Below are 25,424 nucleotides of genomic sequence, written 5' to 3'. Positions count from 1 at the left end.
AGAGAGAAAGCTGTTTATTAACATATAAAGAATCTCCTACATTTAGTTTCATGACAATAATGCTATAACATCAAACATAGTTTGAAAAGTGCAAAAGAGATTAAAAATTCACATCATATTACCATTCATAAGTTCTCAATTAAATAATTAAGTATACTTTATTAATGCACAAAGGGTAGAAACACACATTCTAAAGACTTTCTGACTCCGTAATATAATTTTCTCCAGACTTTAAAAACATATTTAGTAATACCCTATATAGTACTGTGTAAATCTAATCACTATAGAAATTTATTCCTCAAATAAAGTTTACTCATTTTCTTAAGTTCTGGTTGTTTTGAAAACATTTTGGTGTATTTTATTTCCTTGAACCCTAAAAAAAATTTATTTTTTTTTTTGAGACGGAGTCTCACTCTGTCACCCAAGCTGGAGTGCAGTGGCGCCTTCTCAGCTTACGGCAACCTCCACCTCCCAGGTTCAAGCGATTCTCCTGGCTCAGCCTCCCGGGTAGCTGGGATCACAGGCATGCACCACCACGCCCAGCTAATTCTTTGTATTTTTAGAGACGGGGTTTCTCCATGTTGGTCAGGCTGGTCTCAAACTCCTGAACTCAGATGATCCGACCACCTCAGCCTCCCAAAGTGCTGTGATTACAGGCATGAGCCACCACACCCTGCCAAACCCTCAAAATATTTTAACTTAGACTTAATGTGCATTTCAATTAGACAGACATTTACTGAGTGTCTACTGGTCATGTAAACAGAGAAATAGCATTTAAATCTCAGGTACTTACATCTTCTGTGTCGATGCCAAGCAAAGACCGAGAACTTAAGTCCAGGCCTTGTAGCTGGAGTCGTGCTACTTCCAGCTCGAGTGACAGTTGTTCCGTCTGTTTCTTTTCTGCTGCCAACTTGGACTCCATCTCCAGAGTCACACTTGTCAGCTTCTGTTGCCACTGTTCATTTTCTGACAAATACTGCTTCCTAAGGCAGTCAAGCTCTTGCCTTTCAGAACTTAGTAACTGTTCGAGCTCTTGAATTTCCTTATTTTTCATAATCTCTTGACTTTCCATTTTCTCTTCTAGTTTCTCAAGAGACTGCCGGTACACCTGGCAGAGGGACTCAAGCTCTTCAACACTCTTTGCTGGGGCCGAAGGGATTTCTTTCTTGGTCAGATTCTCCTCCTCCAGACTGTTGCAAAATACTTCATCTACACTGCTCTGGTTTGCTGAAACATTCCCTTCTAAATTATTCAAAAGAGACATTTCTCCTGTCTGTTCTAAAAGAGCTTTGTAAAAGGAGCAGTCTCCCAAACTGCTAAGACTAGGACTGACAGGCAGGCAAGAGGATGACAGGGATGGAACGAGCCCCTCCTCCAAGCCGGGCTGCATCTCCTTTACCAAGTCACCTTGAAAGTTTCTGAGATTCGTTGACAAGACCAAATTTTCAGCCTTTAATGAGTCAACATAGGTCTGTAGCTCTAACATTTTAGAGCTCATTTGACAGTGCTGATCATGTAAAATTTTGTGTTCACTTTGTAAAGATGAGAATTTATCTTGCAGTTCGGCAAAGTGCATTTGAACTTCTTTGTTTGACAATGCCAAGTGCCCATAGGAATTACTATCGTCCAGTGGAGCCAAAGACATGGGGTGCTGTTCATTTGGTTGTTCACCAAATTCACCTCCTGGCATGCCTTCCATTAACTCACCATGGAGAAGACCACTGTCATCGTTTAATATTTTAACTTCATTTACTAGTTTCCCTACCTCCTCTGCCATTTTCCTAGTTGCTGTGATACATCCTGACCTTGACTCATTCAGCTCAGATACTAGTTCACATTTGTCAGTCTGCAGTTTTTCACACATTTTCTCTAGCTCATTCAGCTTGTTCATTGCTGTTTGCAGAGAGCACTGAAGGTGTCCATTGTCATTTTGAGTTGTTGACAACTCACGAAGCACTGAAATATACTTTTCATCTGCATCTATTTCACAGTCTTTAAGGCCACTAATTTCTTGTGACTGCATGTCTTGCAAATTTCTGGTTTCCAGTTTTCCTCTAATTGTCTGTAATTCATTCTGCAGGCACTCCTTCTCCCTCTCACTTTCCTTAAGTTTTAATTCCATATTTCTTAGCATAGCTTCTAATTGCACCAACTGTGCATTATAACTATCCAGAGAAATTTCTTTAACTTCAAGATTCATCTGAAGTTTAAAATTACATTGATTTCTCTCACTCTCTCTTTCTTTCCTGGAGTTCCTAATTGATTCCAATGCTAGATTTTGACATTCATGTTCAGTCTTCATTAACTTCATCAGCTGTTCATTCTCTTGTAATAAGTCATTAACTTCCTTTTGCATCTTGTTTTGTTCTTCCTTTAAAGTCATGATTTCTTGCTTTAAACCATCAGCCTCGCTCTTAGAATTGTTTTGGATATCTGTCATCTCAGATCTCAGATCTTGCTGCACTGTCTCCAACTCTAGTATCAGATCCTGATTTCTTTCTTCAGCAAATGCTAATTTTGTTAAGAATTCTTGGTGTTCCTTTGCAAATGCTTCCTTTAGCTGTTCCAAGTCATTTTTTCTATGTTCACAAAGAGTAGTGCATTCATTTAGCAAGGATTCTAATTTAAAGTTCTTTTCTTGTGCTGCTTTGTATTTTTGACTAAGATCCTCATATGCATTTCCGGTTTCTTCACATCTTTGTAGTAAAATAAGTTTTTCTTGCTTGTACTGATCAGATAATTCTGAAATGCTTTTCTCTCTTTCATTTATACAGTTTGCAAAACTCTCAATTTTCTGGATTAGATTCATCTTTTCTTGATTTAAGGATGCATTAATTTCCTTGAGAGACCCATTCTCTTGGGTCAGCTCTTCAATTTCTCTTTTATTTAGAGAAATGATGGAACTCATTTCTTTCTTCTCCATGCTTAGGGTTTCAGATAAAAGTTGTAGCTCCTTTAGAGAGTCTTCCAGTAAATGGTTGCTCTTTTTCAATTCTTGAATCTCTGCCTGCTCCATTTCTAACTTAAAATTTAAAAGTTGCAACTCTTTTTCCTTGTTCTCAAGGGCACTTAAGGTTTCAGCAACAACATTCTGATGAGCAGAAGTGTCTTCCTGTAACTTACTAATGCGCTGACTTGTTTCAGCCACAAAACTTTGATGCATCTGTTCTGCTCTCATGAGGTTTTCTTCTATTTCTCCTTTGATTTGCACCAACTCCTCACATTGCTTTTGCAGGTCTGAGTTCATCTGTTTTTGAGACTCTAATGAAAATTCAAGAGAATCAACTCTATTTTGTAGGATGGCAGAATTTTTTGGACTTTGGTCTGCTTCTAAATGGCATTCACTCCTTTCTGAAGGCATGCTTCTTTGTTCTCCAATTATATTTGCAAAGGAATTATGCATGGCAAGCTGCTGATCAAAAGCCAAAAGACTTCTCTGATGATCTTCATTTGTCACCAGAGAAGCATCTTTGGATTTTAGCAGATCCCTGAGGCTCTCATATTCAGCATGCAAGTCTTGGTAACACTGGTCTTTGTCCATTATTTCATTTGACAGTAACTGAAGCTTGCATTCTAGATCTTCAACTTGCCCAGTAAGCTGAAAAGTCTTCAAACACATATTTTCTATTTCCTTCTGATGTTTCTGATCTGAGAACTCAGCTTTCTGCTGTAGCTCTTCATAAGCTTGTTTCTGGGTCTCTACCTCCACAGACTTGCTGTCTATCACGTTGTGAAGGTTTCTGATCTCGACACTTAGGTTTTCTCTGTCCATCTCCAACGTTCTTACTCTCTCGTTGTACTCATGACTTTTTATTTGTTGTGTCTTGAGACAAGTTTCCAAGTGATTAATTTTACTCTGCAAGCTTTCCTTTTCTGATTCCATCTGAGTTAAAAGTTTCTCATTTTCACTTTTCCAACAAGAAAATAGAGTTTTCTCTTCTTTCAATTCTTCATACTCTTTATTTTTTAACTCCAAAGCACTCAGCAAGGCTTTTGACTCTTTCTCTATCTTGTTTAACTTATCATTCAGTTGTTCAATGTGATGTTCTCTCTTCTTCAAAAGGTCTTGAGAACAATCTCGCTGCTTTTCCAGATCAGCCACAGCAAGCTTCAGTTTCTCTAAAGTCAAGGAGTTTTCTTGCTGATTTATCTTTTCTTGAAGATCTTTTAACATGGTTTCCTGAGAGGTATTCTTCACTATTTAAAAATAAATAAATAAAAGTTGTCAATGTTTGTAATAAATACTTATTCTAAAGAATGCTAACCCCTCCTCCCGCAAAAAAAAAATCCAAACAAACAACTTCTCAAGCCCTGGAAAAACTGGCATTATTGCCTGGGTACCTCCTAGAAAGTGGATTGCTTGATAATTATATAAAAACAATGAGAAAAATGGTCATCTTAAAGATACTAACATGTTTATTCATCTTTCTAGTAGCTTCGGTAGCTTGGAATAAAATACCAAGGGATAACTTTCCTAAGCACTTGAAACTTTCTCTTCTTTTCTTTGTATGTGTTTATATATGTGTGTATTTTTACCATCTTTTCAAATATTTATTCAAAGAGAGAAAACTGGGACAAGAACAGCACTGAAATGGGAACATTCCACTTCATAAGTACGCCACCATTTTAGCCAGAACATACAAAGGATTAGACTTAAGTAGGAAAGAGTAAATGATGCCATATATCAGTAATCCTCAAGGTCTATATGTGAATACTCTTGAGAAACATTATCACCCCCACCCCAGCCCCTCATAGTAAAAATGACAGTGTCTATGAACGTGACAGTGTCTATGAATCTGGAAGCTTCTTCAAACTCCGTTACTACTCTGTTTTCTACCCAATGACTCATCTATACACACTGGCCCCTCCTGGTTGGGAATAACCACATGTTTTCATTAAACAGTGATGAGAGGCTTCAAGTTGCTCAAGTATTTGGGGGAAGATTAAAAGTTGAGAACCTCCTCAGAAGTTGATAAAGGTAACATGTATCACAATCTCAGACATCACATCAAGTGGAAAGAAGTACATACTTCCAACCTGCCAATCTCAGTCTACCTACTGATAGTTGAAGGCTTGTGTAGACAGCACCACAAGGACTTTAACCCACTTTGCTGTGAGCACCTCAAACAATCACATGAGTGACCAACATTGAAAAATGCCCCAACTGTTCCTTTTCTTACAGTTTCCCTTCAAGAGAGCTCAAGGCTGACACTGCTACCTGCTGCTGTGGACAGACTGAAATCTGTCTTGGGGAGATTGGGGTTTTAAAAAGAAAACAGGGCCAGGCACCGTGGCGCTCGCCTGTCATCCCAGCACTTTGGGAGGTGCAGGAGGGTGGATCTCGATGTCAAGAGATGGACACCATACTGGCCAATATGGTGAAACCCTGTCTCTACTAAAAATACAAAAATAAGCTGGGCGTGGTGGCACGCACCTGTAGTCCCAGCTACTCGGGAAGCTAAGCCAGGAGAATCGATTGAACCCAGGAGGCAAAGGTTGCAGTGAGCCAAGATCATGCCACTGCACTCCAGCCTGGTGACGGAGTGAGACTCCATCTCAAAAAAAAAAAAAAAAAAAAGTCACAGAGAAGTGTGACACACATTCCACAGGACAGAGTTCAAAGAAATCCTAGATTTGCAAACACCTTAGGTGAGAAAATAAGGGTATGTAGAAGACATCCAGCACAAACACACAAATATGAAACCAAGAGTGGATTCATTTGATGTGCGGAGCAGAATTCTTTGGCTTTAAAATAAGAAAATAAAATCAGTCAAGTAAGTCATCAAAAAACAATGGTCATTAGGAGCTTGGAAAACATGCATTTAATATAGGGTTTTTCCATTATAAGGGAAATGGTAATGAGTCAGGAGATGAGCTGTCTGGATCTAACTAACAAGCTCACTTGAGACACAGAGAATAGCACTCAGGGGTGAGAGACAGCACTGACAATTTAGCTTTGTGTGGAAAATATTTACCCTCTGGTTTCAAAGTGCTGAGCACCAGGCATTTGGAACTCAAAATGTTCCAATTAAAAAAATGTCCCACTCTCACTCTGCAAACTAAATAGAAGAGGGAAAACTCTTCCACATCAACTGCACACATCTTTTTAGGGGAATATATGAAAAAAATCTAAAGAGTTTCTCTAATACGTTAATGTCATCCATCCTCTCTCATGGAAATAATAGCTTAGAAAGTTAACCCGAAAACACTAAGTTTACTTACCTTTCATTTCTTCTGCAAAATTCTGGCTCTGATTTAAACACTGTTTGACTTTCTTGAGTTCTGCCTCCAGGTGGCAGACTTCTCTGGCCGTTTGCTCAGATTGACTCTTAAGGAGGCTATTTTCCTTCTTCATTTCCTAAAACACACATTTAATTGGTTATAGCCAAAACGAATGCTCAAGTAAGTTATGTCTTCTGCCTCAGTAAAGGTCCCTAGCAGAACTGTGTGTGTATCTCACTAGGGAAACAATCAGACTTTCCCTCTGAGTACCTAATGAAGGCAGCCTTTTCGTAAATCAAATAATGTTATGAACAGAAGTCAAGACAATAGTGCCAAACCCAAATCTGAAGATACATTTTTTCTTTCAAGAAGTTTCATTGAACTTTATTATTGTTCATATGCCTATTAAAGAGTAAGATCAAAAGGAAAATCCTATCTACAAGATCCTCAAGACAAAACCTCCCAGTTCCTATCATACCTGAATGGCCAAATATACCTTTGCAAACATTTGATTTGTTAATAAATCAAAAAAAAAAAAAAATTCAGAGCATAAATGTTTACTTTTCATTGCAAAACCATCTTAAGGTTTGCTTTGACGGGAATGACTTTGTAGGAAAAATTACCTTCAATAAATGTTTATCAAGAAAACCAACAACGTTCAACATGCTGGAATGGTTATTATGAAAAACGCAAATATAAATAAGACAGAGTCTCTGCCCTCAGGGCAGACACCCTCCAGAGGGGAAAGATGTGATACTAATCATTTAATACACAATAGGAAGTGCTAAATACTAAAGAGACATAAAGTGTGCCATGATAAATCAGAGAGCTGGAACACAGAGGAGGGATTAATTCTAGCTTCTGAGATTTCACAGTGAAAACAGGTTCTTTGGGCACCTGATTAAAGAGATATCCATGCAACAACATGCAATGAAGTAGCATAGACACATGTTTGGTTCCATTCTACTATCTAGGGAGGCCTGTATGTTCTGAATCTTAAAAGCAAGCAATATTATTTATGTGCCAAAGAAAAACTCTATTGCTTATTAACCACATAAGATTCACACAACAAACAAGTATCTCAACCTATACTGTATGCCACCCTTTGGACCACAGGGAATTGGCGTGTATCATTACAAACTGAGAAAACCAAGCACCTCACATCCTTAAGGGGGAAAAAAATCATATAAAGCTAACTTTTTTTCTAAACTGCATTTCAAAACTACCAAAATTACCCCTTTGTGAAGTAGAGGAAAAATTCTGAATCTTAAAGAAACAATTAAGACCCATCCTCCAGAACCCTACTGCACTGTTAGAAAACAGATGGCCATGGCAATACTGTGTTGGAAGGCTGCCTTCAATTATCAGTCTGGTTACTACCAGCAGATGGGTACCGATGTAGCAAAGCCAAATTCAAGAAGAGGGAGAATCTGGCTAGGAGAAAGTACTTGAAAACTTGCTGGCAGCTGCTCTGTTCATGTATATGCGTTCATTTCATCATTAAAATAAGACAGACCTGTTGTAGTTATTATACTCTCATCTCCCGTGTCCTAATCCTGCTTCCCTGCTGCTAGCTAAACTGACACTCTATCAAATTAAGATACCAATCAGAACTAAAGGGCAGCTCCAACCAATCTCAAGATTGATACGCTAACATTCACACTAGTCAGTGTTAAATATTGCAAAGCACAATCATTAAGGTGCAACAATGTTATTGATTTAAATTAGCATCATTAAACTATGGAACCTATAATGACTGGTTTGTTCTTCAGACTCAGAATAATCACCCCTCAAATGAGATCACAGATGTGAAAGGACAAACACCTTAAAGCACTCTGACAGGGGTAATGTAGCATTATTAGTAGCATTTCTTCCCAAAATTTAACAGTAGCCAGATCTCTGTGATCAATGCTAAGGTCAGCTGAATGAGGTCAACACAGAAGAACTAGACTGTAACTACCTGGGTCGACTTAGCATTTTTATTTTGCAAATAAAAGAATATTTTTACACGCTAAAAAAAATCAAATCAAATGACAACTGCATCTGGAGGCTTGACAAGAAAGCTGGAAAGACACTGTGCAAAACTGGGTGTATCCCAACGGGAAGGAAGGGAAAAAGAAGGGAGAGAGGGCACCAGCGAAAGAGGGGGAATTTTATGTTTATGTGTTTGTGAATCTCGATCCATGTCTGTCCATAACTGGAGACATTTAAATGAATAGTAAGCTCAATGGAAAGATTAACATGACTTTCTCTATTCTGGCATTAGCTCCGTAAATATTTGTTTCTAACGAAGAAATGTTCAGCCAATCCTGGGACCCAGCAGGCTTATAATGCTATGGCTATGACCAACCCAAGAATTTTAAAAGGCCAGAATTTAGAAAATGAACATCTGAAAATGGATGTGCAGGCTGCCATCCATCGGCAATTAGTTTTCCACAAGGCTACAGCCACTTAAGACTTGATTGGGTATCTCATTATCAACAATGAGTTAAGCATACAAAGATACATTTTCCTAGGCATCTCTTGCATCCTCACATGATTTGCAAAATTGGGTACTATGCTGGAAAAACACAACAAAAATCCCTATAACCACAAGCCAGCATTAGAGCTTAGCAAGCAATTCCACCCAGATCAACTTCGCTTTAGGAGCAGCAAGGGAGGCATCATTTCCTAGGGCCAGACAAAACAAATTTCAGTTACTGTGTGGCATTTCATGGTCCCATCCATGAATATAGCTTAATACGTCCCCTGCTGGGGTGAAGCCTATATACTTGGATAAGGGATGGATGCAAAGAATGTGTTTTTCCCTCTCCTCCTCATCGATCTTGCTTGCCAGAGCCAGCTCCTTAGAGGACCTAGTATAATACAGATCCCTATCCTTGGAAAGGTCCCCAAGCAAGTGTTCCCTCACCTTGATTGTCCAACGATGGTATTTTATTGCCTAACCCCAATGCTACAGGGCTGGCACTGGATACTGGACAAGCAGCTTATCTAAACCCTCCATTCACTTTGATACTAAATGTTAACTTTACCCTTGATTGGGCCATTAAATCGCATTTCCAGTACTGATAATTTCTCATCGTGAGCAGCATGTTTACTAAACATCGACAAGGAAAATTTCAGTACAACTGTCACATTATTTCGGCATCCAAAACCTATAAGCGTGCTAAATTTGTTAGTGCTCACTTATAATTAGACACAAAGAGATACCCAGAGTGACACAATGACAGAACAGGCAAAATATTAAATCTGAGAAATCTCAAGTGCACTGTCCTCTGATCACACTTCCTGTGCCTGTAGGTGACAGCAAACAATGCTAACATCAAAAGGTCATGGCAGTCAAAGACCAAAGCAATGAGCAGGTGGTGGACTGCAGTAACTGAGCACTTATGTGCTGGGCACTGGGCTAAGCACTTTACATACAATATTTAACTTAACCAAGAATACACCCTTGAAAAGGGAGGAGAATGATTTGTCCCTATATGCAGATGAGGAAAGTCAGACTGAGAAAGGGTAAGCCATTGTCTCAAGGTCACATAGTGGTAGGTGGCAGAAAACCAACGCAATTTCAGATCTCGCTCACTCTAAAGCCACTATCATTTCCCACTAAGTTACACAGCCACTCGAACTGGGTTCATCACTTATCTGGTCCCAATCCCAATGCAAAACACAAGAGCCAGCTAAACTCTTTGAAATCTTGCTATCACCCTCAAAAGATGACACGTACATAAACATAACCATAAATTAAGACAAATATTAACTTCATTTCCGGGCCCTGTGCTAGGCACTTTCATGTAGAGGCCCTCATTTGACACAGACATCAAATGAAATACCAGTGAAACGTGATGCATGCGCCTCTGTACAGGCTAAGGGTTAACTGAGCACAGCTCTACAGCTCACAGACCAGACCTTGTGGGGATGAGCGCGTCTTCAGAAACACCTGCAAGACAATGTCCAGCCCACTACTGCGACTTGGCCAAGCAAGCAGTTTTAAAAGTGTTTGGATTCTCTTAACCAGATGATTGCTTTTACAAAATGTTTCCACCAGGCAGCCAGTGGAGTCGCGGGAGAGTTCCTGGCTGAAAGGGAAGCTCACAGAGGGAAGAGTTCGATGCCAGTCTGCCTGTGGAAATGTTAGCAGAAGCATCTGTTGGTTGGTCCCCACTGGCCAAAAGGCAAACATTTGTTTTGCTGAAACAAATGCTTCCATTTGAAAACGTTTGCTGATGAAACCATCATCTAATTTGAAGTTTTCTTCCACTTTGGTGGCTGGAGCTGTGGCCCCCTATCCCCAGCAGCATTGCCTTTTGGGGGTTAGCTCATTGAACAATCTCCTGTCTACTACTGACAGGATGTTCTGACTTTACCACTGAGATACACTCTGCAAAGCGGTGGGGATTAAGTACGTTCAGACTTTCCTCACCTGAACAAACAGCTGTTCTTTACAGAGAAAGTTTTTTTTAATCTTTACAGCCTAAAGTGATCATAGAACATTTAAAGAATAAACAGAAAAACATTCTTTCCTGTGAGGTTTGATGGAGAAGAAATTTCTACGATTCTTGTGTTGTTCCTCTTCTTAAAATTATGTTGATTTGTGGCTCTATTCAAATTGTTTCAGTCTATTAACTGCCACTGAATGGTTCTTAATTAAACCCTTTAAAATAAACTCCAGGCCACTAAGTAAATTCAGAGAGAAGCCAAATTGAAGTATGTGTGCGTAAAATCCCATCAGGGTATCCATGCCATTCAGGAATCCTCATCCACTATTTTGTGGACAAAACAAGATCTGCAAAGATACTGTCAACGAGGGCGTGCACAGGCGGAACATTGAGGTCAGTGTCGACTTTTGAAGCCAGAGTAATATAATTGACAATTACTTGATGGTTTTATAAGAATGTTTAATCTAGAAACTCTTTATCTGTCACTACTTTTGTTTATTTAAATCTATGACTTGCCATGTGTTTTTAATATTGAAAGTCTCAAACGCCAACACTTAAAAAAGGGATTTAGATGATACTTCCATCCACAATTTTGTTTCTTTCCATTTAAAAAATCACTTCCTTCCTTTCTTCCATCTTTCCACCTCCTAGGGACTTTAAGACAATCTTTAAGGAAGGAGCACATATTCTTAATACAAGTCATGTTGTAGATGCACATTGTTAGATATGCTATAATTGCTAGATGCATATGAGTAATTACATACAGAATAAAGAGTAGAAAAATAAGCAATCATACCTCTGTCATGGGTTATATACAGAATATTCTGTAATACTTCTGGCAGATAGAAAAGAAAAGGGCACAGAGTCATGATAAGCTACTGACAAATGCAATAGGAATTTTCCTTTCCCCTTGCACTTGGTCCTGTACATAAGTGGAGAAAACTCAGCATCCTCCTCCCGTACCTCCGTGCTTCTCCTCAGCTCATTCTCCTTGATCTCACTTGCCTGGAATGCCTGTTCAGATCTGCACAACTTCTGCTTAAACTCTTCCACATTTTTTTCTAGCTGTTGCTTTATGGATGTGACCTATACAAAAAGGAAAAGAGGCCGAGTTTCATTTTTATGTTCTTTACTTTTTCATTAATCATGTATTCTTCAACAATAAAATGGTCATGGAATATAAAAACTAATGCCATCTATTTTGGTTGAGATACAATATACGTCATGGCTAAATATATCTTAAAATACCATAATGTGAACCTGCAACATCACTTGGCGACAGCATACAGGAGATGAAAGAGGCTGGGTTTGACAAAGAGGCCACAAAGGAAAAAGATTTAACCACAAAAAATAAAACAGCTAGGTACTAATAAATAACCAAAAGAAAAAGAGGTTGAGATAAGAAACGGGCTAGGAGAACACACTGTCAATATATAAAACAGAATAAAAGAGAGTATATCTGTAATACAACATATAAAGCGCCTCTATGATTAAACAAAAGGGCAATGGATAGAAACAGAAAAGTTTATAAAAAATAATACAAATGGTTACTGAAAGAAATAGCTTCAATGGTAACCAAGGAAGTGTGAATAAACATTTTTCACTCCTTGACTGGCAAAAATTTTTAAAAACCAAGACTATCTCCAATTAGCAAGGATGAGAGGAAACAGACCCTCTCTTGTACCTGGTGGGAGAGTAACTGCTACAGCTTTTATGGAGGGCAATTTGGCAGTAACTATCAGTTGTTAGGATGCTGGCTAGACAGGGTGGCTCACGCCTGTAATCTCAGAACTTTAGGAAGTCGAGGTAGGCGGATCACCTGAGGTCAGGAGTTCGAGACCAGCCTGGCCAACCTGGTGAAACCCCGTCTCTATTAAAAATACAAAAATCAGCAGGGCGTGGTGGCACACACCTGTAATCCCAGCTACTTGGGAGGCTAAGGCAGGAGAATCTCTTGAACCTAGGAGGATGAGGTTGCAGTGAGCTGAGATCACGCCACTGCACTCCAGCCTTGGTGACAGAGCGAGTCTCCGTTTCAAAAAACAAAACACAAGCACACAAAAACACAAATATTAGGATGCATATGTTCTTTAAGCCATTGATTTCACATGCCGAAATCTGCCCTACAGAACATCAACACACATATACAAAGACACCTGCCCTGTAATATTACAAGCAGTGCCAAGGGAACAAGAAAATGTTGAGAACCTGAGCAGTTTCCGGTGTGAGAGATAAAGAAGAATAGAAGGTGACACGGAGGTTTTGGCCCCAGCAATGTAGAGAATGTCAGTGCAAGTTAGCAGGATGAGAAGACTAAGGGAGGAGCAGGTTTGGAAAAGAAATACCTAGAGTTCAACTCTTAGCATCATACATGTGAAGTGCCTTTAGACACGTGACTGGACTGTCAAACACACACCCACACATCTGAAGTCCAGAACAGACGCCCAGGCTCGGCAGAGTCATCATCACGTAGACGATATGCAAAGCCACAAAACTGGATAGGATTATTTTGGGAGTGAGTCTTAAATGAGTAAATTGATTATAAATTTCAGTGCTTTAACTACTAGGGGGCATAAGTTACTTGGGCCAGCTCCCACCTGGTCACATAACCGAGAACAAACAGAGTATCAGAGACCTCCATAGACTTTCGGATCTAAAATCCTAACTCACGCCTACACTTTCTCCAGATGAGGAAACATAAAGCCATAATGGTTCTGTACCCTCTCCACTTTGATAGGGAAAGTGAAGGTGGAGTGCTTTCTCTTTGAAAGTACTGTATATCAGTTATGATACAGAAGTAACAGGTATAAGGAACAAGAGGGGATGACTGAGGAGAGAAAGACACAGCCCCTACTTTATCCAGTTCAGCCTGCAGGACGTTGTGCATATTCTTGGCTTGCTGTAACTCCTGGGTGAGCTTGGCCTTCATCTGGATGGACTCCTGGTCCAGTGTTTGGAAAGAACGCTGCTGACAGGAGAGCTCCTGCAAAACAAAGGGCATGAACATCAGCCTGATGATGGTTTGTTTGGGAGACTCCAGGGTGAGACATGAGCATCCTAACAGGTGACTATACAGAGAGCACAGGAGACAGCAGGGAGTCGAGCTGACCATTCACTTAATGATAAACACAGTCAGCCTCAGTGCTCCATGCTGGGCCCAAGCATCAAATCCAGGTCTCTGAGGGAAAGGGGAAGGGCTCTATCAGCTGACCATATAGAAACTAGCCTGTTTCCACCTCAGCTCGGTCTTAAATTAATTACCTCTATTTTGAAGGATCAGGAGCAAGAGAGAAGAAGTGAGCTACAACAGTCACAGCTCAACTACAACAACAAACATACTCAAATGGTGTTTAAAACACAAACAACTGTACATCATTTTAAACGAGCTTAAATTTAGAAGGACAGGAAGTATATATATGCCACCAGTTAACTTTAATAACCACAGAAGGATACCAGCTAACATTTCCAGGCATTCTTACTTAAAGTCTGTAGACTCTCGATCCATATGATACTTTCAGGCTAAATCACCTGAAAGAACCAAACTGGCAGATACTTATGGAAGGGCACCTTCCACCTCACTCTTCTGCCAACTGCTTTCTCCACATCAACTACCATTCTAATTTATTTGCCAGCCCACAGGCTTTAAAAACAACTGGAGCTATAAAGGAAATAGAGTGAAAGAAAAAAAAGATAAAACCCAACTGGAGAATGTAATACAATTTCCTTCACAGCAGAGAAAATGTCCAAAAGAAGAAATGTGATCCTTTCCTACTGAATATCAAATTTCAAACAAATCAGAAAACATGGATAAATTCTGAATACTCATTCCCTTCTCTAATCAAAAACTGAAAGATTTTTTAAAAAAAGCACAAAAGTGAAGATGTGAAGGAAAATAAAGTGACCTTTAGCTCACAAAGCATTTCCCTTCTAATCGAATTTCCCAAATTGTGATAAACAACTCCCCTTTCCAAGTAATCAAACTATGAAAAGCCCATAAAAAGCCTTTCAGACAAACACCTCATTAATCCATTTACCTTACCTCTTGAAACTCCTTTTCTTTTTCCTTAATTCTCTGTTCCAGAGAACATCTGGCACTTTCTGCATTTTGTCGCTGACAACTCAAATCTTCTGTCAATTTTTTCAGTTTTTGTTCCAATGCAGTACACTAATAACAAATAAAAATGTTCAAGACAAAACAAATATTGCTCAAGTAAAAGAACAAATATTTTGTGTTTTAGAAAAACCACTATAATGATTTTAGCACACAGTTTATATTTAGGAACTATTAGCAAGGATGTAAAGCATTAGCCCACTTAAATAAATACTTCCAAATTTGTGCCATGAAAACAGACATCATCATGTCTAACGATTCATCTAACATTTTGTTACATGGAAATAAGAGGTTAAAATGCAATGGCGTTAACCTATGTAATTTAAAAGCTGTAAAATTATCAGAGGGTACCCATTACCCTCATATGGTAGTCTGTTTCAAGCATAATGGATTTTGTGGGAAATTTTAAATATTAAAATGCTTCTTTCCACAATGTTCCCAGTTTGCCACTTTAAATTTCAGGAGGTTCACAGGACTCCAGAGAGTATCACAACTGGTTTTTAATCATGCTGCCATAAGCAATACAAAGAACAGTCAACTGCCTTTTCACAAAGCCAGTTATCCCTAAAATAATTTTTAAGACATGTATTACATGAAAATTTAGGATGCTCTTGTAAAATTAAATTGGAACGAAATGGTCTTAACTCTTCAAGTGTTGAAAGTCATTCCTCTATATATTCCCCATGGGCTCGAATCCTTAACCTCCCCTACCAAACAACTCTATAAAGACCAGGGAATAATAAGACAACTTCCTCTTGGTGGGGAAGAATTCTCCACTACAAAAGAAATGCCCCAAGTAGGCAGATCTCTGTAGTAATGTAGATTCTCCAAAGTCTGATTTAAAACCTTGAGAAACAATAGAAATGTAAATAGAAATGAGAATTCAGAGGAAAAGAAAACACTATGTAATACTCAGTCGCTACAAAGAATTCAGTAAAAAATCCTGGTGACCAGTCAACCACCAATTATTAACTAACCAAAGAAGAAAAGGGCCAAGCTGGTCATTCATGACTAAATGATTTTTGCAAATATCAGGCCTTAAAAAATACCAAACTCAAAAAATTAAAATTTTGAGCCAGATGTTCAATGACCCTCTTGTCATTGATCTTTATTGCCCTTAAATTTTCAAAGGCCCAAAGAAAAGCATTACAGAGATTATTCATAACAAAAATAAATATGAATTTAACAAATATTGTTTGAGAGCCCATTATACATGTCATGCATTGTTCTGGGCATTGAGGATACAACAGCAGACAACTCAGGCAAAAGTCACTGCTCAGGCCAGGCGTGGTGGCTCACGCTTGTAATCCCAGCACTTTGAGAGGCCAAGGTGGAAGGATCACTTGAGGTCAGGAGTTTGAGACCAGCCCAGGCCACATGGTGAAACCCCCATCTCTACTAAAAATATAAAAATTAGCCAGGCTTGGTTAATTTTTATATTATTGAAGTTACTCGGGAGGCTGAGGCAGGAGAATTGCTTGAACCCAGGGGGCGGAGGTTGCAGTGAGCCAAGGTCGTGCCACTGCACTCCAGCCTGGTCAACAGAGTGAGAATCTGTCTCAAAAGAAAAAACAAAAAAAAAGTCACTGCTCAAGAGATGGTTCAAAATTTTAATGGTTGACAAATCTCAGGGAAAAAAAAAAAAAAAACCACGTTGCACCACAGAGTAAATGAATAAACCCTTGGCGCCCTCTAATGGCGCTCCTTCAAACTGCAATACATTCCATTAAAGGATCTTGGAATTAAGATTCCTTTTCTACTAACATAGCAGGTTAAAAGAGACTTTAGAAGGTACTTATGTTTTATTTAAAATTTTTTAAACAACATTCTATTATCAACAATACCTAATTCATATAAGAGTATCTGACCACTAGGTGTCATCAATGCTCCATAATACTCTAAAATAGTGCCCAGAGCTCAAGTCCTTGAAAATACATATCACACGACTCTGGGCTTACTCCCTTAAGCTTTCTGGACCTTTTTATCTGTGAATGGGTGCTAAACTCCAGGTCTGCTGCCAGCTCAATGCTCTGTTTCTCCATGAATTCAAGCCTTGTATCTCACATAATTTGTACATACTTGGAAAAGATACGCTACAAACAGTATATGTTCACTTAAGAACACGGTGTTGATCTTTTTAACAGTAATTCCATTTTATTTAATAGATAATTCTAATGTTCTGGATTTAATAGATAATTCTAATCTTAGTTCTGGAAACAGCATAAACATAGCATAATTTTAGTTCAGTTAAACCTTTGACAAGATCATATTATCCTTAGGGACAAGACAGAAAAGAATAGACTGAATTTTCAGTTAAATGGGTTTGTGACTCAATGGAAAAAAGGAACCCAAAAAGCACAGAATAAACAAGTATTAAGAACCTGCATGCAGTGGCTCATGCTTGTAATCCCAGCACTTTGGGAGGCTGAGGCAGGAGGATCACCTGAGGTCAAGAGTTTGAGACCAGCCTGGCCAACATGGTGAAACCCTGTCTCTACTAAAAATACAAAAAAATTAGCTGGGTGTGGTGGCTGTAATCCCAGCTACCCAGGAAACTGAGACAGGAGAATAGCTTGAACCCAGGAGGCAGAGGTTGCAGTGAGCCAAGATCGTGCCACTGCACTCCAGCCTGGGCAACAAGAACATAACTTCATCTCAAAAAAAAAGAAAGAAAGAAAACCTAGAGGGGCTGGGTGCAGTGGCTCACACCTGTTAACCCCAGCTGAGGTGGACAAATTGCTTGAGCCCAGGAGTTCGATAACAACTTGGGCAATGTGGTGAAGCCCCATCTCTACTAAAAATACAAAAATTAGCCAGGTGTGGCAGGCGCCTATAGTCCCAGCTACTAGGAAGGCTGAGGTAGGAGCCCAGGAAGCAGAGGTTGCAATGGGCCAAGATCATGCCACTGCACTGCAGCCTGAGTGACAGAGTGAGACCCTGTCTCCAAAAAAAAAAAAATACCTGGAGAGAAGACTCTAATAGAAAGCCAGAGCTGTATTCTTAGCCCTATCTTAGTCAAAAATATTAATTCATGATTTGATGAGAAGAAACTTGATTATATGTGTCAGACAGAATAAGGATTTGGTAAGCTTGTCACTCCAAAACCAAAGAAGTAAAATGTACAAGGAGAAGTGTAATTCTTACACACAGGAAGGCCTAGCTTGGCAGAAATGCAACTGAAAATTAGCTTCATTAATTAGAAACTTGAAAATAAGCCATGATAATAACAGCTAATATTATTATAAGTTCACCATGTGCCAGGTACTATGCTAACGCCTTTAAAAAATGCTCAATCTTTACAACAACCCCATGACACAGGCATTATTAACACAATTTTATTGATTAGACAACTGGGGCTCAGAAGTTCATTAAATAATTCAAAAAGCAATAAAACTCGGATGTGGCAGAGCCAGGTTCAAATCCAAGTCCTTCTAACTTAAAAGACCAAATTACTATTACATACTGAGACTGCATGAAGAGATTAAATGTATGGATCAAAGAAGGTCATAGTTGTTCCACTGAAGCTCCATTGTTCCTTTATATATCTAACCGACATTTTTCCAGAATTTCTCTGATTAGGCACTGCACTAGGAGAATATATAAAAATGAACCTGACTTTTGCTTCCAGGAAGATGGGATAATCACGCTTTTCCCTATTCCTCCTGACTAGAACAAACAAAAACCCTGGATATTATAGTAAAACAAACACAAGAAAAGTCTGAAAGATGGAGAGAAGAAGGCAGATGGACTAAGGAGCTCAGGACCTGAAGAAAAACACTGTGACACTGGGAAAAAGAACTGTGAACACGGAATCCTATACCCAACAGAATATCCTTCAGGAGTAAAAAGAAAATCAAGACATTCTCAAATAAAGGAAAACGAAGGATTTGTGGAGAACAGACGTATCCTAAAAGAATGGCTAAAGGATTGGTGGCCAGCAGACTTACCCTAAAAGAATGGCTAAAGGAAGTTCTCTAAACAGAAAGGAAATAAAGAAGTAACCCGGGAAGGAAATCTAGGAGAAAAGGAAAAACAAGGTTAGCAACGATTACACATACACACACACACACACACACACACACACACACACACACACAATAGGGTTTCCTCTTCCTCAGCTTTTTAAAATATATTTAAGAATTGAAGCAAAATGTAGTTCTGAAAGTCTGTACAGAAAACATTTAAGACAATTCTATTATAAATGAGGGAGGGTAAAAGGATGAAAAGGGAGGAAACAGTCTGTAAATTTCAGTAGAATTAGTAAAATGAAAACACTGTGATAAAATGAGTATAAATAATATAATATCTAGAATAATCACTGTAAAAGCTCTACAAAGAGATTCACTCAAAAATACATAAACAAACCAAAGTGGATTTTTAAAAAATGTTCAAGCAACCCATAAAGGCAGGAAAAAAAAAGACAAATGAAAAAGCAGAAAGAAATAGAAAACAAAAAATAAAATGGCAGACTTAGGTCATAATATATCAATAATTACATTAAGTGTAAATGGTCTAAATAAACCCATTAAAAGAGAGATAGTGGAGGCCAGGTGTGGTGGCTTATGCCTATAATCCCAGCACTTTGGGAGGCCGAGGTAGGTGGACTGCCTGAGGTCAGGAGTTCAAGGCCAGCCTGGCCAACATAATGAAACCCCATCTCTACTAAAAATACAAATATTACCCATGTGTGGTGGCGAGCACCTGTAGTCCCAGCTAGTCGGGAGCCTGAGGCAGGAGAATCGATTAAACCCGGGAGGTGCCAATTGCAGTGAGCCGAGATCCTGCCACTGCACTCCAGTCTAGGCGACAGAGCCAGACTCCGTCTCAAAAAAAAAAAAAAAGACAGATAGTGGAAGCATATATAGAAAAATAGAAAACCATGGCCCAACTCTATGTGGTCTACATGAAAGTCACCTCAATATAAGAAAACAAGTTGAAAGTAAAGAGGAATAAATACATAATGCAAACAATCAAAGGAAAGCTGAAGTGGCTATATTAGTAACAAACAAAGTGGACTTCAGAATAAAGAAAATTATCATGGACACTATATAGTGATAAAAGGGTCAATCCACCAAGACATAGCAATCCCAAATGTGTATGTGTTAACCAACAGAGCTGCAAAGTATGTGAAGCAAAAACAAAGAAATCAAAGGAGAAATAGACAAATCACAGTTATAGGTGGAGACTTCCACATCCCTCTCTCAACAATTAATTGAACAACTAAACAGAAAATCAGCAAGTATGTTAACAAACTCAACAACGTCATCAATCAAGAGGTTCCAAAGACATTTTTTCTGAGCAATACAAACCTAAAGCAAGCAGCAATCAACGAAACTGAAAACGGGGGAAAAAAAAGAAAATCAATGAACCAAAGGGCTGATTGATTCTTTGGAAAGATCAATAAAGATCAATAAAACGACAAATCTCTAGTAAGACTGACAGAAGGAGAGAAGACACAAATTACCAACATCAGAAATGAACAAGGAATATCACTACAAATATCAAAAGAATAAGACAATACAGTGAACAACTCTCTCTATATAAATTTGACAACTTAGATGAAAATACAAACTAATCTAATTCCCCCAATATGAAATGGATAATTTTAATAGCTCTATAACTATTTTAAAAATTGAATTTGTAATTTTAAAACTCCCAAAAAGGAAATCTCCAGGTTCAGATATATAAAGAAAGAGGAAAAAAAAAAAAACAATTCTACACAATCTCTTTCAGAAAACTGAAAAGGAAGGAACTCTAATTTGCAAAACTAGGATACCCTGATACAAATATCAAACAAAGATGGCAGGGGAAAAAAAAGAAAGCCAACCAATATCCTTCATGAATATAGACACAAAAAATCCTTAATAAGTTATTAGCAAATAAAATTCAGAAATGTATTTGTTAAATTATACACCTTAACAAATTGGGGTTTATTCCAAAGATGCAAGGCTCATTCAAATGTATGAAAATCAGTGTAACCCACCACATTAACAAGCTATTGTTTTGTACAACTGCATATGAATCTACAATTATCTTACAACAAAAATTTTAAGTAAACAAATCAAAGAGTCTGCCCCCACAAAGCAAATAATAGAAATATGTCTACTACAATGATTTTTACCTAAAGCCTCAGAAATACCTAGAGTCAATTCCTTAGGCCCACCCAAACATAGCAGACCTAACAGAGTTCATCTTTCAAAGCTCTCTGTGATTCTGTCAATTAGCCAAGTGTGGGAACCAGAGGGCTAGAACACAAATAACAATAATAAAAGGGTCATAACGGGGATGCCAGGAGAAAATATCTTACTACATTAAGAGATGAGGGAAGGAGCTCACAAGAATGAGGAAGTTATAAGAGCCAGACCTGGAAAGAAGGACATTTCAAGCAGAAAAGCAAATATAAGAAAACACTGGGCCCAGAGAAAGGGTAGGTGTAGGTTCAGTAAACACCAAGTCCTCATGGTTGGTCTTAGAAGATAACTCATTTTTCTCTACAATACTTATTACCACATACCATACTATCTATATTACTTTATTTTTGTTATTTATTTTCTGCCTCCCTCTATTAAGATGAAGCTCCACGAGGCAATGATTTTTGTCTATTTATCACTGTTTCAGCCCCAGGTCTGAAACAATGCCTAATATATAGCACACACAAATATCAGTACATGTTTGTGCAATGGGTCAGTAAATGAATGAGTAGAAAAAAGAGGAGATAAGACTAACTAGAGAGGTAGGCTAGGACCAATGCAACAACAAGAACAACAACAAAATAACGGGCTAAGAAGCTTGGCTTCCACTGCAGTCTTACGAAGATTCAATGGTGGGTGTAGTCATCCCTCAGTATCCATGAAGGACTGGTTCCAGGACTCCCTGCAGATACCAAAAGCTGAGGGTGCTCAAGTCCCTAATATAAAATGGTATAGCATTTGCATATAACCTATGCACATCCTCCCATATACTTTAAATCATCTCTAGATTACTTGTAATACCTAATACTATGTAAATAGTTGTGATGTTTGTTTAGGAAATAATGACAAGGACAAAAGGTCTGTACATGATCAGTACAGACAAAGCCATTCTTTCTTTTTTTGAGACAGAATCTCACTCTGTTGCCCAGGCTGGAGTGCAGTGGCATAGTCTCTGCTCACTGCAACCTCCACCTCCCAGCTTCATAAAATTCTTGTGCCTCAGCCTCCCGAGTAGCTGGGATTACAGGTATGCACCACCACAGCTGGGTAACTTTTGTATTTGTAGTAGGGACAAGGTTTTGTCATGTGGGATAGGCTGGTCTCAAATTCCTGGCCTCAAGTGATCCATGTGCCTCAACCTACCAAAGTGCAGGGACTTGGGCGTGAACCACAGTGCCTGGCCTTTTTTTTTTTTTTAATACTTAGAATCCATAATTGGTTGAATCCATGGATGCAGAACTCATAGATACAATGGACCAACTATATATATATAGGATCCCAGCAGTAGATTAATTAAATCCTATCAAATCTCCTAAAACTCCTTTGAGGCGCCATTAGTTTAAGTGCCTATTCTATGTGCCACACACTGGGCTAGATGCTGTATATACATTTTCTTTATTCTTTATTACCACCTGCGACATAAAAGAGATCAGTGACTTGCCCAGCATCACTCAGCTGGGAAAGTGCAGCACCAGGCTTGATCCCAGTCTGACCAACTCTAAAACAACTTTCTAGTTCAATTGCATCAAGAGTGCCTAGCATATGTTAACAAAGAACATTACTGACATTTATTTCATAAACTTATGTATAAAATACTCTTTCCAAATAAGTGTATGAAAAGATGAAGATTTCTCCAGTAATTCATGGAAAGTCAAGTACCTTGGTTGACGCCTGGTCATACTGCGCTGTTGTTCTCACTAGTTCATCCCTACATTTGTTCAAAACTTTCTCTTTTTCACTTAATTCCACTTTTGCTTTCTCCAGTTGGAGTTGGAGTTCTTGAAACTTATTCACTTGACTTTTCATTTCTTTTTCTTGTCCTTGCAGACGTAGTTCCAACTCATTAATCTTGCTTCTTAGCTCTTAAACAGCAAACAAAAATCACGCTCCAATTCATATTTATCTTTCCCAAAATGTTAATAACTTATCATTTGTTTTGTTCTACTCTGAAATCTTTGATGAAACAAATATTTACACTAAACATAGAAGCTGCTTTAATTGGATTGAATTTCAATCGTTAGTTTCTATTGTCATTTGCGTTCAAATACTCTATAGAAAGCAGGAGAAACAGATTTTCTTACATTTTCACAAAGAAACATGGTAGGGGAAATGCTTTTCTAAAATCATGAATGCTGTCTTATTGAGACTGCGAAAAGTACATCACATATGACAACTTCTGTTAAAATTATCATTTGGTTTTATACAACAGCAAACTATATTTGTTTTGTGCCTATATCCATGCAAATCAGTGCTAAGCAGTGAAAAGTTCATCCTCCTATATTCTCTGGTAGTTTTACCTCCAATAAACATTAAGACAGTGTGAACCTCCCATACTGCCAAAATTAACAATGATTTTTTTTCCACTTTTTTCCCACATACGCACAACATTGGTTCCAACGGCATTGGCTACATGACAGCTCTCACCAGTGAACACTGACAGTGATTTTCAATATATCACAGCACTGGAAATTATTATATTCTACAGAGTAGATTCCAAAACACCACCTGGTACCCTTGGCTGTCAGCTGCAGCGTGGCACAGCAGCCAAGGTTACAGGTTTGCTCCCATATGGACAACCTGGCAGTGCACAGCAAAGCTGTTCTGCAGACACACACACACACAACCTCTGGCCAAAGCTAGTCAGACCACAGGCTGGTTCTGTGGGTCACAAGAGGAGCCAGATGAGAAGCATGGGGAGCGTAAACTGTAACCAACCCACTCGGCCTCTTCTGGAAAGATAAGTCAAAGCCTCTCAACCTACTTCAGAGGTTTCCAGGCACAGCTTTTTGAATAAAAGTACATTCCAAAACTATGATGCCTTTTATCATTATTGAAAAGACAGTATATTTCACATAACCAGGCTAGGATGTTGAACGCCAACATGCCTAACAAAAAACATAAGCACTTTCTGGGATTAAAACTATCTGAAATCACCTGTGAAATTACCTCAAGCAAAATTAATTTAAACTTAACTTAGCTCAGTGTTACCTTGATTCTGCACTTTTAATTGATCCAAAAGATGAGGACTGTTAGAATTGTCAAAGAAACTGCTATTAGCATCTCTTTTCCCTATTTGCAAAGTTGATCGACTTGGAGTCACCTCTTGTTCCCCAGAAAAGTAAGATGCAGAGAAATCTCTCCTAATTGGAGTTTTTTGAGAACTAGATGAAAGGCGACTTGGGGTCTTGTCTTGTTGCCATGAGAACACAGATGATGAAGCTTGATGCCGGGCAATGTCGCGGTGATTCATGCTGGTTTGTGGAAGAGTCTGGTTTGCTTTCTGTGGAAATAGAAATGCTTCAGAGCCCTTTCAAGATTGTATATACTCAAGGCTATTTATTTTCAGATAGAATATAAAGCCATAATACCAAGAAGTTAACAGTTGCACTGCATACCAAGAAAGAACATTCATCAAGTCAAGTAAACCATAAGTCTAATACCCAGTGATGGAATGTTCTAATGCTCGACTTCTTAGCATTGAAGGAGTAAGCTACCACCATCTGATGCCCAACTTATTTAAAATGGGCTAAGTCTTACTATTTATTCTGCATCCTTCTTAGAATCCATTAAACATATGTGAGTGTTCACTTTCATTTTGAATTCCAAAACAGGCTTTTCTTAGCCTGTCCTTGGTCACCTCCCCTATAGCTTTGTCCAAGAGAATCAAAATTAAACATTAGACTAAAGAACTCTCAAAAAATCTCACGTCCCACCATATCACTATCCCAAAAGAAAGGTCACATCGAGTGTTGAATATTACATAATATGCATTTGTGGATGATCTACTGCTTTGCATTGTTCTATTCTCTCTGCTTCCATTCTGACAAATATCAAGACATGGAGGTAAATGCACCATTAGATTTTTATAGCAAGCACGTTTTTTTGCCATAGGAAGAGAGTTAACGTTTACTAGAGACTCAAATTTTCCATAAAATAACTCTAGGAATCAATGTCAAGGGAAGAATTGCTATGAATGACTGAATTGGATGACAAAGCACATGATATTTCTAAAACAAACTAGAGAATGAGTACTTAATTTTTATTCATCTTGATAAGCAATGCCTTTGCTACATATCAGAATCCTAATGACATCAAATTGAGGGTTAAAGTCATGAAAATGATAAAAATTGTTAAGCTCTAAGGAAGAGGTACTTTTGCATTCTCAGTATTTACGGTAACAGTTTGCTGAATTTTGCCATCTCATCAAGCCCTAATGTTTAGTGGAAAGCCACCAGTAAGTACCAAACTCAACATTATTTTCAGCAAATAACATCTGAACAAAAATGGTAGAGGTAAAATTCAATAGTTCAAAAGGACTGTATAGGAAGCAACTGCCTCCAGGTGACAAAGCCAGGCAGAGAGCATCAGGACTAATTCTCTGGCCCCACTGTCTCCAAGAATGGCCCTGATCACTAGGTCTTAATAGAGAAATAATTAAGTGGACATTGCTTTCATAGACTT

At 38.5% G+C, this 25,424-nt stretch overlaps 1 protein-coding gene across 2 annotated transcripts in view; it reads right to left on the bottom strand.

The window, feature by feature from the left end:
• The window catches only part of CENPF (centromere protein F), a 57,973-nt gene that overhangs the window by 20,288 nt on the left and 12,261 nt on the right, over positions 1-25,424 (bottom strand). The window contains exons 6-12 of one of the 2 annotated variants that reach the window (XM_012459644.2): positions 23,952-24,243; positions 22,623-22,825; positions 14,701-14,826; positions 13,516-13,644; positions 11,625-11,747; positions 6,223-6,358; positions 794-4,197 (exon numbers count right to left, since the gene is read on the bottom strand). In XM_012459644.2, the coding sequence (XP_012315067.2) occupies positions 794-4,197; positions 6,223-6,358; positions 11,625-11,747; positions 13,516-13,644; positions 14,701-14,826; positions 22,623-22,825; positions 23,952-24,243 (4,413 nt within the window). The remainder of the gene's footprint in view (positions 1-793; positions 4,198-6,222; positions 6,359-11,624; positions 11,748-13,515; positions 13,645-14,700; positions 14,827-22,622; positions 22,826-23,951; positions 24,244-25,424) is intronic. The other variant, XM_012459647.2, reaches the window with a different exon arrangement.

The sequence above is a fragment of the Aotus nancymaae genome, unplaced genomic scaffold, assembly GCF_030222135.1.
Source record: "Aotus nancymaae isolate 86718 unplaced genomic scaffold, 86718_ANA_hifiasm-v0.15.2.pri h1tg000032l_0, whole genome shotgun sequence".
Classification (NCBI taxonomy): Eukaryota; Metazoa; Chordata; class Mammalia; order Primates; family Aotidae; genus Aotus; species Aotus nancymaae.
Note: the sequence above shows the minus strand (reverse complement) of the source record. Positions and strands in the feature narration are given on the sequence as shown.